At 47.6% G+C, this 14422-nt stretch overlaps 1 protein-coding gene across 2 annotated transcripts in view; it reads left to right on the forward strand.

Moving 5' to 3' along the window:
- The window catches only part of ASZ1 (ankyrin repeat, SAM and basic leucine zipper domain containing 1), a 479027-nt gene that overhangs the window by 75602 nt on the left and 389003 nt on the right, over window positions 1-14422 (forward strand). For both annotated transcript variants that reach the window (XM_040343761.1, XM_040343762.1), the window contains one exon: window positions 7484-7595. In XM_040343761.1, coding sequence (XP_040199695.1) covers window positions 7484-7595 — 112 coding nt within the window. The remainder of the gene's footprint in view (window positions 1-7483; window positions 7596-14422) is intronic.

Here is a 14422-nt window from a genome sequence, read left to right on the forward strand (position 1 = left end):
CGGTGAAATTGTTAGCATCCTGCAAATGGTCGTCTCTCCGTTTTTGCATGCGAGTTCTGGGCCTCATGGTGGCCTCATTCGAGGGTAGTACCGTATGCCCAATTCCACACTCGAGTCTTGCAGAAGGAGATCCTGTCCAAATGGAACAAATCTGCGTGGTCTCTGGATCGTCAGATCCAGGTAAGTCACCTGGTCAGGGCTTCCCTGAGTTGGTGGCTGAGATCCCCGGCTCTTCAGTCCGGGAAGTTCTTTGGACTGTGATCATGACGGACACCAGCCTCACAGGTTGGGAAGGAGTCTGGGGGGTCCAGTCGGCCCAGGGTAGCTGGACTCCGGACGAATCCCGCCTGCCGATCAATGTACTAGAACTTTGAACGATCAGGCTATGCCTCTCCTCGTGGTCACAAAGATTACAAGGTCTTCAATCAGGATCCAGTCGGTAAATGCCACGGCGGTGGCTTATGTCAACCATCAGGGGGTAACAAAAAGCTCTGCTGCGCCACGGAGGTCGCTCACATCCTGCGGTGGGCGGAAAGGAGCGTGCTGGCTCTGTCAGCCGTTTACATTCCGGGCATAGAAAAATGGCAGGTGGACTACCTAAGTCACCAGATGCTGGATCAAGGGGAATGGTTGTTGCATCCGGAGGTGTTTCAACTCTTTTGCCAGAGTTGGGGCACACTGGACGTGGAACTCCTGGCTTCTCGACTCAATTGCAAGGTGTTGAGGTTAGTGGCCAGATCCCTGGGCAGACGCATCAGACGCGTTGGTGGCACCGTGGGGTCAGTATCGGCAAATTTTATGCCTTTTTTCCCCCACTGAAGTTTCTTCCTCTTCTGCTCTGCAGAGTGGAGACCGAGGGGATCCCGGTGATTGTAATCGCTCCAGATTGGTCCCAGCATCCCTGGTACGCCAAACTCGTGCACCTGGTGGCGGACGCCCCATGGCGGCTGCCAATGCGGGAGGACCTGCTGTCTCAAGGTCCAATACTTCATCCTGCTTTACAGTCGCTGGCTTAAACGCCATGGCTATTGAAAACGAAGGGACTGAGGTCTGTCAGATTCGATCATCTCTACCATGCTGAGGGCACGGAAGTCATCTTCTCGGAAGATCTACCATCGCACCTGGAAGGCCTACATCTCTGTGCGAGTAGATAAAGTGGCATCCACGGGCATATTCCATTTCCAGGGTCCTGCTGTTTTTGCAGCGCAGAGTGGATCAGAAGCTTGCCTTAAGCACCATTAAGGGACAGATTTCAGCCCTGGCTGTTTTCTTTCAACGTCGTTTGGTGACCCATTCACTGGTTGGTACGTTTGTACAGGGGGTTCGACATGTGATTCCCACAGTTGGACCACCGCTTCCTCCATGGGATTTTAATCTGGTGCTCTCGGCTCTCCAGGAACCTCCCTTTGAGAACATCAGAGAAATTCCTCTTTTGACGCGGTCTCATAAGGTGGCCTTTCTAGTGGCCATTACATCTGTTTCTGAGTTGGCAGCCTCGTCTTGCAAGTCTCCTTACTTGGTCTTTCATAAGTATAAGGCGGTGCTACGCCCACAACCTTCTTTTCTTCCGAAGGTAGTTTCAGCTTTTCACCTGAATGAGGACATTGTTTGTTTTTTCCTTCCTTGTGTCCTCGACCGTCGCATTCCAAAAAGGCTGCCCCACATACTTTAGACGTGGTACGTGCTCTACGGGTGTACCTGTCTACTACGGCTCCGTTCCAGAGGTCAGACTCTGTGGCAGTGTCTGGTCAGCAGAAGGGCCTGGCGGTCTCGTCGGCCACCATTTGTAGGTGGATCAGACAGACCGTCATACAGGCCTATGCCCTTAAGGGGCGGGCTCCTCCCTTTCCTGTTACAGCGCATTCGACCAGGGTAATTGGTACCTCCTGGGCTCCTCGACATCAAGCGTCTGTCTCGCAGGTATGCAAGGCGGTGACTTGGTTGTCAGTTCACACCTTTTCCAAATTTGACAAGGTTGATATGAGTGCATCTTCAGATGCTTCCTTCGGCCGCAAGGTTTTGCAGGCGACTGTTTAAAGTTGCAACTCCTCCGTTGAGCTCTGCTTGTTTGGGGTGAACTTGGGTCTTCTTTCGATTACTGTTCCCACCCCTCGTTTTTTCTGACACTGCTTGGGGAAGTCCCAAATATCAAGATTTAAGGAGCTGTGTCCATCCATGGACGAAAAGAGAAAATAGGATTTTTTTTGTACTCACCGTAAAATCCTTTTCCCTTGTCCATGGACGGACACAGCACCCACCCCTCCTTTTTAAGTTTTGTACTGCTTTTTGACAAACCGAGGCTGCAGGGTGAGGGGTTATGACCGGAGGGCCCGCCTAGTCCTCTCCTATGAACAGGAACATAACCCAAATGTCAAGATTTAAGGAGCTGTGTCCGTCCATTGACAGAGAAAAGGATTTTACGGTGAGTACAAAACCTATTTTTTTTCCCCAAAAGTGCAAATATGGTGTTAAAAAGTATTTCAGTGACCGCCATTTTATTCTCTAGGGTGTTAGAATTGTTGTGTTTTTTTTTTTTTGAACGTTTGGGGGTTCTGACTAATTTTCTAGCAAAAAAAATAGTTTTTAATTTTGTAAACACCGATTTCGAAAAACAGGCTCGGTCCTTAAGTACTAAAAAAGTTATCTGAAGCGTATTATTAACCACTTAATCCCCGAAAGGATTTGCCCCCTTAATGACCAGGCCATTTTTGTGATCCGACACTGTCGCTTTAATTGTCAATTGCGCGGTCGTGCGACGCTGTAAACAGAGCGTCAATTTTGAAAACGACTTTTTTTTTTTTTTTTTGCTATAATACATATCTCAAAAAAACAAATGTATTCATCAGTTTAGGCTGATATATATTCTACATATTTTTGGTAAAAAAAAGAAAGCGTATATTGATTGATTTGTGCAAAACTTATTGCATCTATTGGGACTTTTTTTTTATTGTTTTTACTAATAATGGCGATTTGCGGTTTTTTTTTTATTTTTTTTGACGCCAAATGACACTTTTTGGTGAACAGTGACATTACGTTGGTCAGTGCTCTAAAAATGCACTGATCAATGTAAAAATTACACTGGCAGGGAAGGACTTAACAGGGCGATCAAGGGGTTAAATGTGTTCCCTCAGCATGTTCTAACTGCAGGGGGGGAATGGGCTGGCAGGGGCATGACAGATCACTGTTCCCGATCACTGAAAACTGTAGATCTGACATGTCCCCTGTCAGAATAGGGATGATCTGCCTTGTTTACAAAGGCAGATCCCTATTCTGCCTCTGTATACTGCGATCGCGGCTCTCCGGCGGACACGCACGTGCAGAGGGCCCACTATCGCGTCTGCGTGAGCCGCAGTTCAGCTACTGCAATTTCCGCAGGAGAGCCGACCTGCTGCCGTATAACGGCGACTGGTCGGCAAGTGGTTAACGACTCTGATAGTCTGGTCAAGGAAATATATCTTTCCTGCTACAAATCTTCCTCCGCTCCAGACCCGAAAGTGATGTCCTTCCTCTGTCCTCGGCGTTCTCAGCCTCCACTAGCAGAGCACTCAGTGGCGTAATCATCTGCACAACCACCAGCCTGGATACAGACATGGGGATACCCAGCAGGACCAGCCAGGAACTGCAGAGCAGCACTTGCATGCGCTGACAAGTGAGATTTTCACCTATCCTTGTGCGAGTTGCTGACATTTTATGATTAAAGTGTTTTTTTTTCCTACTACATTTAGAAGCGCAGTTCCCTCTCTCCCTTGTTGTCCACAGGGTTTCTTATCGCTTGCTTTGGAACTGGCTGCTTTCAACATAGCCTTTTTTGATCTTTAGGATCCTCCCCTTTGTGCGCAAAGTATATATTTTCCTTATACACCCTCCCCTCTGCTTCTGTGTTCCTCTGCAGGGCTTGCCACAAAACTGAGGACTCATGGAGTGGTGTAGGAATATAAAGAGTTATCACGGGTGGCATGTCCTTAAAATCTTTGCCAGTGTCCTGTCACCTGAAGGTATCGACATATAACCCAGGGTCTATGAATAGCAGCTGTGGCGGGGACTTTACAATGAAAGTGCTGTTCCCTAGATTCTTGTTTGTCTTGCTATTTGCAGAATGGGCTGGACGCTGTAGGTATGTGCCCAACCTGTTCAGACTGCAGGGATGTACTGGCCATCGGGACTACCGGGAGTTTCCCAGTGTGCCGTTGGCTCAGTGGGTCGGTTTCGGTGGCCGCCTAATCTGCCTATTGCAACAGAGGTCCGCTGCGATCTACCCGTCAATTAGCGACAGCTAGCGTCTGAGGGGTAGTTCGAGATTTAGTCAGCATGCAGAGTAGCGCAGGAAGCATCTGTAATAAGTTCTCTCTCATGTCTCATGCTCCCCGGCAGCCCCTCCTCTCTTCTCATCCATCCCCATTTGCTTGTGACATCTGGGATGAACTGGGAGAGGAGGGGCCGCCGGAGAGCAGCGTGACATGAGAGAGAACTTATAGATGCTTTCTGCGCTACTCTGCATGCTGGCTAGTAAACGATGTGCCCTGATGTGCTGTGCCTTGTGCCCTGACGTGGCCTTGTGTGTTGTGCCCTGTGCCCTGATGTGTTGTGCCCTGGGCCAGTCTGGATGAAGTCCAGGGCCACATTTTTGTCCCAGTCCAGCCCTGTCAGACTGCATACATGCACACTACACTCCCTCCTTTTTTAATTGAAGAGGCTGAGCTGTTTTTTTTTTTTTTTTAAGTTACTGTGAACTAAGATTGTGTCTAAGGGCTCTTGTAATTGGAGTGTGGTAATAGAAAGTTAAAGCGGAAAAAATAAATAAAAAAAATACAAGCCAGCAGCTACAAATACTGCAGCTGCTGACTTATAATATTGGCACACTTACCGGTCCTGGAGTCCAGCGCCGTCGGCAACAGAAGACGAGCGATCGCTCGTCACTCTGCTGCCCCCACCGCCATCATCAGGGAGGGAACCAGGAAGTGAAGCGCTCCGGCTTCACTGCCCGTTTCCCTACGGCGAGTCGCGCTGCGCCATGCTGACTTGTTCCCGCTGTGTTCTGGGAACGCAACAGGGGGGACGGGATCTGACGTCCTACCCGCAGACTGTGTGGCCGGAAGTGGGTGCAAATACCTGTCTTTGATAGGTATCTGCACCCCCTGAAAGGTGTCAAATGTGACACCGGAGGGGGGGGGAGGGTTCCGATGAGCGGAAGTTCCACTTTAGGGTGGAGCTCCGCTTTAAAGAGGAGTTCCAGCCTGGGGGGAAAAAAATTTAAGTTGGCAGCTACAAATACTGTAGCTGCATACTTTTACTATAAGGACACTTGCCTCTCCAGGGAGCCCACGATGTCTGCACCCCAAGACGAGATTCGTCTATCAGCTTCCAGTGCAGGCGATGGAATCTTCACTAAGGGAAATGAGAAGTGAAGCCTACTGCGCATGCGATAGTTGCTCTGCGCTTTCTGAATGGTCCGGTCTTCTGGAACTGTGTCTCTCAGAAAGATGGGAAGGTGGCAAACGTGGCAGCAGAGGGGGGAAGCATATAAGCAGCTCTCCTCCTTTTGAGTGGAGCTCCACTTTAAGCCATAGTTTGACCACCCCTTTAAAATAACTCCAGGTGGAGGTGGCTGTACACATCCTGTGGCAAAAATGATAAATATGATGTAAAGTCTGGTGGATCAAGTGAATACAGCTGCACCCCAACCATCCTGCAACTACTTGCAATGCATATCGGGTGACATCGGCCATTTCAATAATAAACGGTCGACGTTCAGCCCCATGTGTTATGGCATCCGGTCTGGCAGAAGCTGTCGCTTTGGCCAACTTCTGTTGGAAGAGCATGCTGGAAAATCAGCCAATGGCTGAGAATGCTGACTGGAGTGTTCTGGTGGGGGGCCGCCAACAGCTTAAAGGCGTTGTAAAGGAATTTTTTTTTACCCTAAATAGCTGATTTTACCTTAGTGCAGTCCTCCTTCACTTGCCTTATCCTTCGATTCTGCTTTTTTGTTTTATATAATTTTATTTTATTTTAAATTCAAAATACATTGACAGTTGAACAGCACAACATAACCAAAACAAGCGGGGGGGGGGGGGGGGGCAGAGAGAAGGGGCAGGAAAGGCAGGAAGGGAAGGGATTCCGGGAGGGGAGCAATTGTGAAAAAAGATATATAACATAGTCCGGGCACACTCAAGCATTACATCAGGGATGGGGCTCTAAATAGAAATGGGCAAAGGGGCATCCCGCCCGCCCTGGACATTCGGTCCAATTGGGCAGGCATCCCCCCCCAGACTAGTGGGGAGTGGGATAGTCTCAAACCCCAGCTCTTATACAAATGCTAGTAGAACTCCCATAATACTAATATGCGTCGTGGAACAGCCAAAGGCGCCAGGGGCAGTCAAAAAAAAAAAACACTCAAAGACCATCCCGATAGCCCGAAACAAGGCTGGACACCTAAGCATCACATGCCGGCATAACATTAAACATGACTTACAAAAAACAAACAGTAGACTAACACAAAGAGAGAGAAGAGACAAGGGAGTTAGAGTGATAAAAGGAAAGCGAGAAAGAGAAAATAGAAGGGAAGAAAGTAGAAGAAACGGAAGCATATGAACCAGCCCTCACCAATGCCATACCTGAGATGTATCCATAGTCAGGAGGCCTCCTGGTTAGTCGACTGACGATGCGCCTGGACGAGTCTCCCAAAGGAAGGGTCCGCCAGGGCAAGCAGAGCCTCCTCTAAACTTTGATTTTGCTTTTAAATGTCCTTATTTCTTCTGAGAAATCCTCACTTCCTGTTCTGTCTGTAACTACACACCGTAATGCAAGGCTTTCTTCCTGGTATGGAGAAAGCCTCTTGAGGGGGAGGGGGAGCAGGAGTGTCAGGGCGCCCACTAACACACAGCTCCTTTCTCTATCTGCAAAGTAGACAGTGTCCTGACTTGCCTGCTCCCCCCCTCCCCCCCTCAAGAGGCTTTCTCCACACCATGTAGAAAGCCTCGCATTACAGTGTGTAGTTATAGACAGAAGAACAGGAAGTGAGCATTTCTTAGAAGAAATAAGGACATTTAAAAGCAAAATCGAAGGATGAGTTAAGTGAAGGAGGACTGCACTAAGGTAAAGGAAGCTATTTAGGGGAAACATTTTTTTTTCCTTTACAACCCCTTTAACGTTGGATCCTTGGTACAGTGGCTCCAATCTGAGACTGTTGGTCTTTTATTGTGTGTACTTTGCCTAAGGGTTAAAACAAGCGATAAGGAGGGGACATATTGCCTCCTAGCCAGCGATCACCTCCTCTGAAAAGTGATCCACTGCTGCTCCAAATTACATGTGTTTTGAAATGATTGGATAATTTTTTTTTAATGCATTATGTTACAGTGAGCACCTCATGCAGTTGTGGTGGCTTGTATTGCCTCCAACTAACCCATAATTCTGGGGGGCCTGCCTGTGGCAGCTTTACTTCAGTTATTTAATTCTAGGTAAAAATTATCTTGTTTAATTTTTCTAGATTTATTTACTGCGCTCATGGCAGCGTGCACCGCACATGTAGCAGAGGAAAATATTCAGAAATGTGTAGAATTGCTGCTGTCGAGAAATGCCGACACAAATGCATGCTGCAGGTAATTTTTCACTGTTTGTTAAAACATTTTGGAATTTTAAATGGCAAGTAAAAGAAGCATGCATATCATTTATATATAAAAACATACAATGATATAAAAAGTCTGCACACACCTGTTAAAATTTCAGGTTTCTGTGATGTAAAAAAAGACAAAGCTAAGGGCACGTTAACACTGGGGCGTTTGGGGGGGGTGGGCGGACGTCGGTGGTAAAGTGCCACTATTTTTAACGGCACATTACCATAGTTTATGCAGCACTTTTCGGCTGCTAGCGGGGGACTTTTAACCCCTGCTAGTGGCCAAAAAAGGTTCAAAGCGGCGCTGCCCATTAATTTCAATGGGCAGGGGCACTTTAAAGGGCCTCAAAGATGCTGCTTGCAGGACATTTTTTAGCATCTTGTCAGCACACCGCTGCAGTGTGAAAGCCATCAGGCTTTCACACTGGAGTGACAGGAGAGGCACTTTACAGGCGCTATTTTTAGCGCTGTAGCGCCTGTAAAGTGCCTTAGTGTGAAAGTAGCCTAAATAATTTTTTTTTTTTAATTGTGATATTTACTATAGCAAAAAGATATTGTGTTTTATACTATAGACCGATATGTATTCTTCTACATATTTTTGGTAAAAATGCATATATTGATTGGTTTGCACCAAATTTATAGCATCTACAAACTTTTGGAAAGATTTATGGCATTTAAATGTTTTTTTTTTTTTTTTTTTTTTTTGTAGAAATGGCGGTCATCTGCGTGTGTTTTTTTTTTTTTGCGGTTTTGCGGCAGACAGGTCGGACACTTGATAAATTTATCTGACCTGACCCCAGAGTGCAAGTACTAGTGCTGCTCAGCCTTTTGGTGAACTGGCAAGCACCAGCGGCTTAGTACATCCTGGTCGTCGAAAAAAACAGCACTGCAGTAACACTTGGCGCGTCCCATAAGTGCAGTTCAAGCTGGTACGGTGGCTAGCACAAGTAGTGTCCTGCAGGCACCAAGAATTTGAACACAGGCCCATAGGGCCCTTCCTGATGCGCTTGTAAATCCGGATTGGGAGGTCACTACTTCTGCAACTATACTACATATGCCCATGTTCTCTGCTGCCATAACTAGGACTAGATACGAGCAAATCTTGCAGTTCATGCGTTTCAATGACCATGAACTCTGGTGTCCTTGGGATGACCCTGAATATGATCGGCTCCACAAAATTTGGCCCCTCATAAATCACTTCAAACAAAAATTTGCAATCTTGTATACACACCAACAATCTGTGTTGATGAGTCCCTAAAGTTTTCTGGCCACCAAACAGTATCTCCCCAGCAAGCATGCCAGATATGGGGTCAAAATGTATAAGCTCTGTGAAAGGGCAACAGACTATAGGGAAAAGATGGCAGTGTGGAGCCCCCCCCCCCCCCCCCCCGACTGCTCAGACAACATAGGGAGCAGCCGTAAGATTGTTTGGGACTTGGTGTCACCCTTATTCGGAAAAGGGGTACCATTATTACATGGGCAATTACACAAGCATGCCACTTTTTAGTCACCTTATAATTCTGGAATTGGCGCATGTGGCACTGTGCGATCTAATCGCCGGGGGGTTCCCCCAATGGCTTATAGATGCCCAAATTAGACGGAGGGAGAGAACCTGCTTGAAGTGTAATAAATTACTTGCAATGAAGTGGAAGGACACACTGAATGTTTTCATTCTGTCTTCCATTCACACAGACAAGGCAGTCCAAATTACAACAGCATCAGCGACTGGTGTTGTGAAGCCCCTCTGTGTTCACGAATACAACCTTAACATGGGAGGGGCGGACTTCAATGACCAGATGATGGCGCCTTACTTTATTGCCCGTAAGGCCAGACGCTGGTATAAAAAAAGTGTATATTTCAATTTGGCTCAACGCTTATGTGCTATACAAGCGTGAGGAAGAAGTGGATCCTTCCTAAAATTCCAGGAACAGATCATCACAGCCCTTTTGTTTCCAGGAGGTGCTGTGCCCCAAATTCACAATTTGGCCAAAAACCTGGCCAACCTGGTCTACCACACATTTAGAATGTGTGGTACATCAGGGCACAGTCCTAGGGCACACTTTCACATAGGGTCTCGAAAGATGTTAGATGGCCATCGCATTTTGAGAGACTTTAAGCTGGAATATTCATAGTTGTAGTCAGTCTTCACTCGTGATATGCGATAACCCTAATGACCCAAGACCTGCGGTGTGCCTTGGCCTAGCTGGTCGGTACGCCTAAAAGAGGGCAAAAGACACAAATGTAGGCAAGTATGAACTTTATTGAATGGATAACATTTAATCTAACAAAGAGGCATACGCCCTGCTAACCTCCGTACAGGGTTCAGGAATGTATCTGCCGTAGCAGGAGGACCTCCATCGCCCCATGTACTTAATGATATAGGACGGGACCCCCTGCTTGGAGGCTGCAGATGCTGCCCCGATCCTAAATGAATGTCCAGAAAAACGCTTTGGATCTAACCCTAACTTGGTGAGTAAGGCCCAGATTCACAAAGGATATACGACGGAGTATCTCAGATACTCCGTCGTATCTCTCAGAGTATCTATGTGACTGATTCATAGAACGAGTTACGCATAGATATCTCTAAGATCCGACAGGTGTAATTGTTTTACACTTTAGGATCTTAAAATGCAGTACCGCAGCCGCCGCTGGGGGGAGTTCGCGTCGTAAACCAGCGTCGGCTATGCAAATTAGGAGTTACGGCGATCCACGACGGTTTTTCGCGTTCGCTACGTCGCCGCTAGTCTAGTTTCCCGTCGCAAATTTAGTCGTCGTTTTGGGTGCCCTAACTTTACACAGCACACGTATGTGCTGTATAAAGTATGGCCGTCGTTCCCGCGTCAAAATTTAAAAATTCACGTAGTTTGCGTAAGACGTCCGGGAATCCGAAAATACGCTACGCACGTCGCCGTTCGAAAAAATTACATCACTTCGCGCAAAGCACGGCGGGTAATTCAAAAGGGAGCATGCGCAGTAGGTCCGGCGCGGGAGCGCGCCTAATTTAAATGGCACACGCCCCTTTGAATTACGCGGGCTTACGCCAGAGGCCGCCGGCGTAGTTTTCATCGCAAGTGCTTTGTGAATCAGGCACTTGCGATGAAAACTTGCGGCGGTGTAACGTATCTACGATACGTTACGCCGCCGCACTTCTACCTGAATCTGGCCCCAAGATCCTAATATGCAAAATTGTTTTTGAAGTAATTGGACGTGTAGTAAAGGGGAGCAGCGGGCTATTTAAAGGAGTAGCTACAAACAGATTGCAAAGGGAGTCAAGCACTACAACCGGGCACCAATTGCTATTGGTTCGGTAGTACTTGATGACAAACCCATGCCCAGTTTGTCTATTCTTATTATTGGGAAGTTGTAACTCATAATGCTCAGGGAATCTTGTGAGACTCCCTCTGAGCAGAACAGGTGCCTGACCGCTAGCTTGGGATACTTCCCCGGGGCGGAGAAACCCAAAGAAACTTGGATAGCTGCTTTGAGCACCAAGCTGGGGCCTGCGCCAAAAGGGGAAAGAGACAGTATGTCAGACATATCACGTAAAATCTGACCAGTGACCGGTTGCCGAGACAACCGAGACCTCCCCTGGGTCCTCTGCATACCCCTCAGCATGGCTTTCAGAGGGTGAGCAGCAAAAATAGACGGACAGGAGAATGCAAGGACCTAAAATGCTGAATGCCCGACAAATATGTCTTGATGGTACTGGCAGACAAAGCCAACTCACTGTGGCAATATGCCGCAAAAGACATAATATAACTAATGTCCTCGGGGCAACTACAAGGATATGAAGCCATGAATCTAAGAAATGTCCTCCAACCCGTTGAATATGCTTTCATTGTATTCCTGGATAAGGACCTATTGGCCAGCTCAATAGTCTGCGTCTAGAAGGCGTTCAATCCATGACCAGCAGTGAATAAGGGGGAACTGGCTGGCCCGTCCGTTCTGCCACCGGATGCTGCAAGAAAAATTGAGGCATGTTGAGCCAGGATAAGGCATCAGCTGCACCGTTGAGCTCCCCACTGATAAACTCCCGTCGAAAAAAACTTGTATGTCAGGCCCAGCCATGTCAATCTATGCATAAAAGACATGATTAGCAGAGACCCTGACCTTCCTTTATTGACAATTTTTGCTGTGGCCAATTTGTCTGTAAAGAAAATGACCGAGTTGCCTGACCAAACCGGACCCCAAGTGACTGCTGCTGCCAGAATCGGGTAGATTTCAAACAAGCCTGACGTGAGTGAATTTCGGCAGATGGAAAACCTCTGGGGGCCAACAGCTGGCCAACCATTCCTGACCAAAACTGGCCCCAAAACCGACCGAAGCGGCGGCGTCTGGGAACACTCTGGGAGAACAATCAGTTGGCTGCGGAATAAACATGGAGATGCCATTCCAGTCGCTCAGAAACCGATCCCACATGATGAGATCGGCTTGGGCATCGCCTAGAAGCTTAACTGTGGAGTCCGATTCTTGATATTGGGGAAGAAGGAATGATCCTCATGGCGTGGTTTAGCATCCCTAGCAGAGACTGCAATTCCTTTTTGGAACAGATCGGGGATCGGACAAACATATGAATGGTCTGCCGTATCCGAACCGGCTTCTCCAAGGGCAGACTAGCCACCATGAGATGGGAATCGAGCGTGATCCCCAAAAAAGTGATGACTCTAGTGGGCCCTTCCAACTTGAGCGGCCAAGGGGACATTTAACTCTGAAAAAAGTTCTATCAGCGCATGCAGATCCCTGGGCGGGACACCAGAGCCTTCCAATAGTAAAAAATCGTCCAGATAATAATGAATTGCCTTCTGACAACTCTACAATTACCCAGAATCCAATGAAGAGCCTGGGCAAAGGTGTCCAACAGGTAAGGACTGCTCTTTGACCCAAAAGTTAACCTGGTGGCAAAATAATACTGACCGCGCCATTTGATGCCGTGCCATTGCCAGAGAGCAGGACTAATCGGAAGCAGCTTGAAAGCATCAGTGATGTCAGCTTTGGACAGCCAAGCACCCCGGCCTAACTGTACAATCTGCTGGATTGCCAAATCAACTGATGAATACTTCAGAGAAAACTCCTTCAGAGGGGATGAGCGAATTGAGACTAGGAATATGTGAAGAATGAGGCACGGACAAATCATAAATCAAACGATATTTATTTGAAAATTTACCACAGACTACCCCAATGGGGCTGACCCTCCACATGCAAAATGGGGATGCAAGAAAAGGCCCAATCAGGTTCCCCTTGGCCACTTCAGTCTGTAGTTACTCGTCAACAAGGGTGACTCTGTGCTGACCTCAAATTCTTACATTCAAAAGACTCCGTGGGAAGAGCTATGAGGCCAGTGTGAAAACCTACAGAAAAACCCTTTAGCAGAAACTGCCTAACCGATGGGGATGGGTGGTTCTCCAGATAATCCCCTAACAAGGAAATATTTACTTGGCATAGTCAGGACGCACTGAATGGCTTGCTCAGACAAGTGGACTTGGGATGGGCTCTGAAGCAATTGGCACACACATGTAAAAATCTGCACTGATTGTAATTGCAACCTGTGTAGTTGTAATTATTGCATAGCTGAGCTTTACCCTGGTAACGGACAGGCCTGCCCATTTTTTCCACCTGGTCTGAACTACCAGAAGAACCACCGGCCGCCTGCTTGGATGTCCCCATGTGACTAGAAGATTCAGCATTTGAACACCAAGCTGTGGTATGCGCTGATGACTGGCAGTTGGCACACACGGGCGATTTCTGGTTGGCAAAATGCCTGCAAAAGAGTTCCATGTCCACATTGGCCCAACAAGTGACTACTCGGAACTGGGCCCATGTAGCCGTCACCTTAGCGGAAAAGGAACGATGATATTCATAAAAAGTAAAACCACTGTACTTGTGAGCCAAATCCACCACTTTATGAAGGTAAAGGTCAAGCTCCTCCCTCCTACCCGGGCTGACTGAGCAGAAAATGTCTCTGAAAATGCAGAATGCCAAAACGAACTCCGGCACGCTGAGCTTGTGACTAAGCCTGGGATCTTTGGTTTTGAGCACCACCGACACCTCCCCACAAGCGAACTACTTGTTCTTGGTGACATCTTGGGTCGCTATTAGCAGAGAGGCCAGATTGACATCTTTCCCTTCTAAAATATATTTTTTTATATTTGCTGGGATGAAATGGGCCGGGGACACAGAAGGCAATGCTGCCAACGGTGATGGTGCTGCTGAAGGCAACAATGAGACATTACCTGGAGGAGCAGGGGCTGACACTACAGCACTAACTGCGCAAGCTTCCATCGCCTCCATCCTACCCTGTAACTGCAGCATAGAGGTGGATAGTGTATTCAACACTGCGTGCATCTGTGTTAACGAGTTGTGTACAGAAGCGTGTTCTGCGCTAGTAGATGGCAGCGACCTGGAAGGAGATGGAAACAACAACCTGAAAAGTTCTGCTTTCCTAGACAAAGCTGAGAAAGCAATACCCTTGCGCCGAAGCTCTGCAACAAGCCTCGGTACAGTCCAACTCCTTAATGATGGTGTGCTGCCATGCTCCGACCCTCTATGAGGGGTAGGTGGGATGAACGCAAACTCGTCACTCTCTCCGATACGTGTGACATGGCGATATCTACAGAAAAAATGACAGACAAACACACAACCGTACCACCCAGCAGACCCCTACGTGCCAAAGTACAGATGTGTGTGAACGGTGATAGACCAACAGCGCGTGAAATGAGATACGTGACCAAAACGACTTAAATGTAAGAAATTAATGAGCCTGAGAAACCTGTCGCGCCAAGACAGGCAATTAAGAATGAACACTCAGGCCGCGTA

This window comes from Rana temporaria, chromosome 3 (assembly GCF_905171775.1).
Source record: "Rana temporaria chromosome 3, aRanTem1.1, whole genome shotgun sequence".
NCBI lineage: Eukaryota > Metazoa > Chordata > Amphibia > Anura > Ranidae > Rana > Rana temporaria.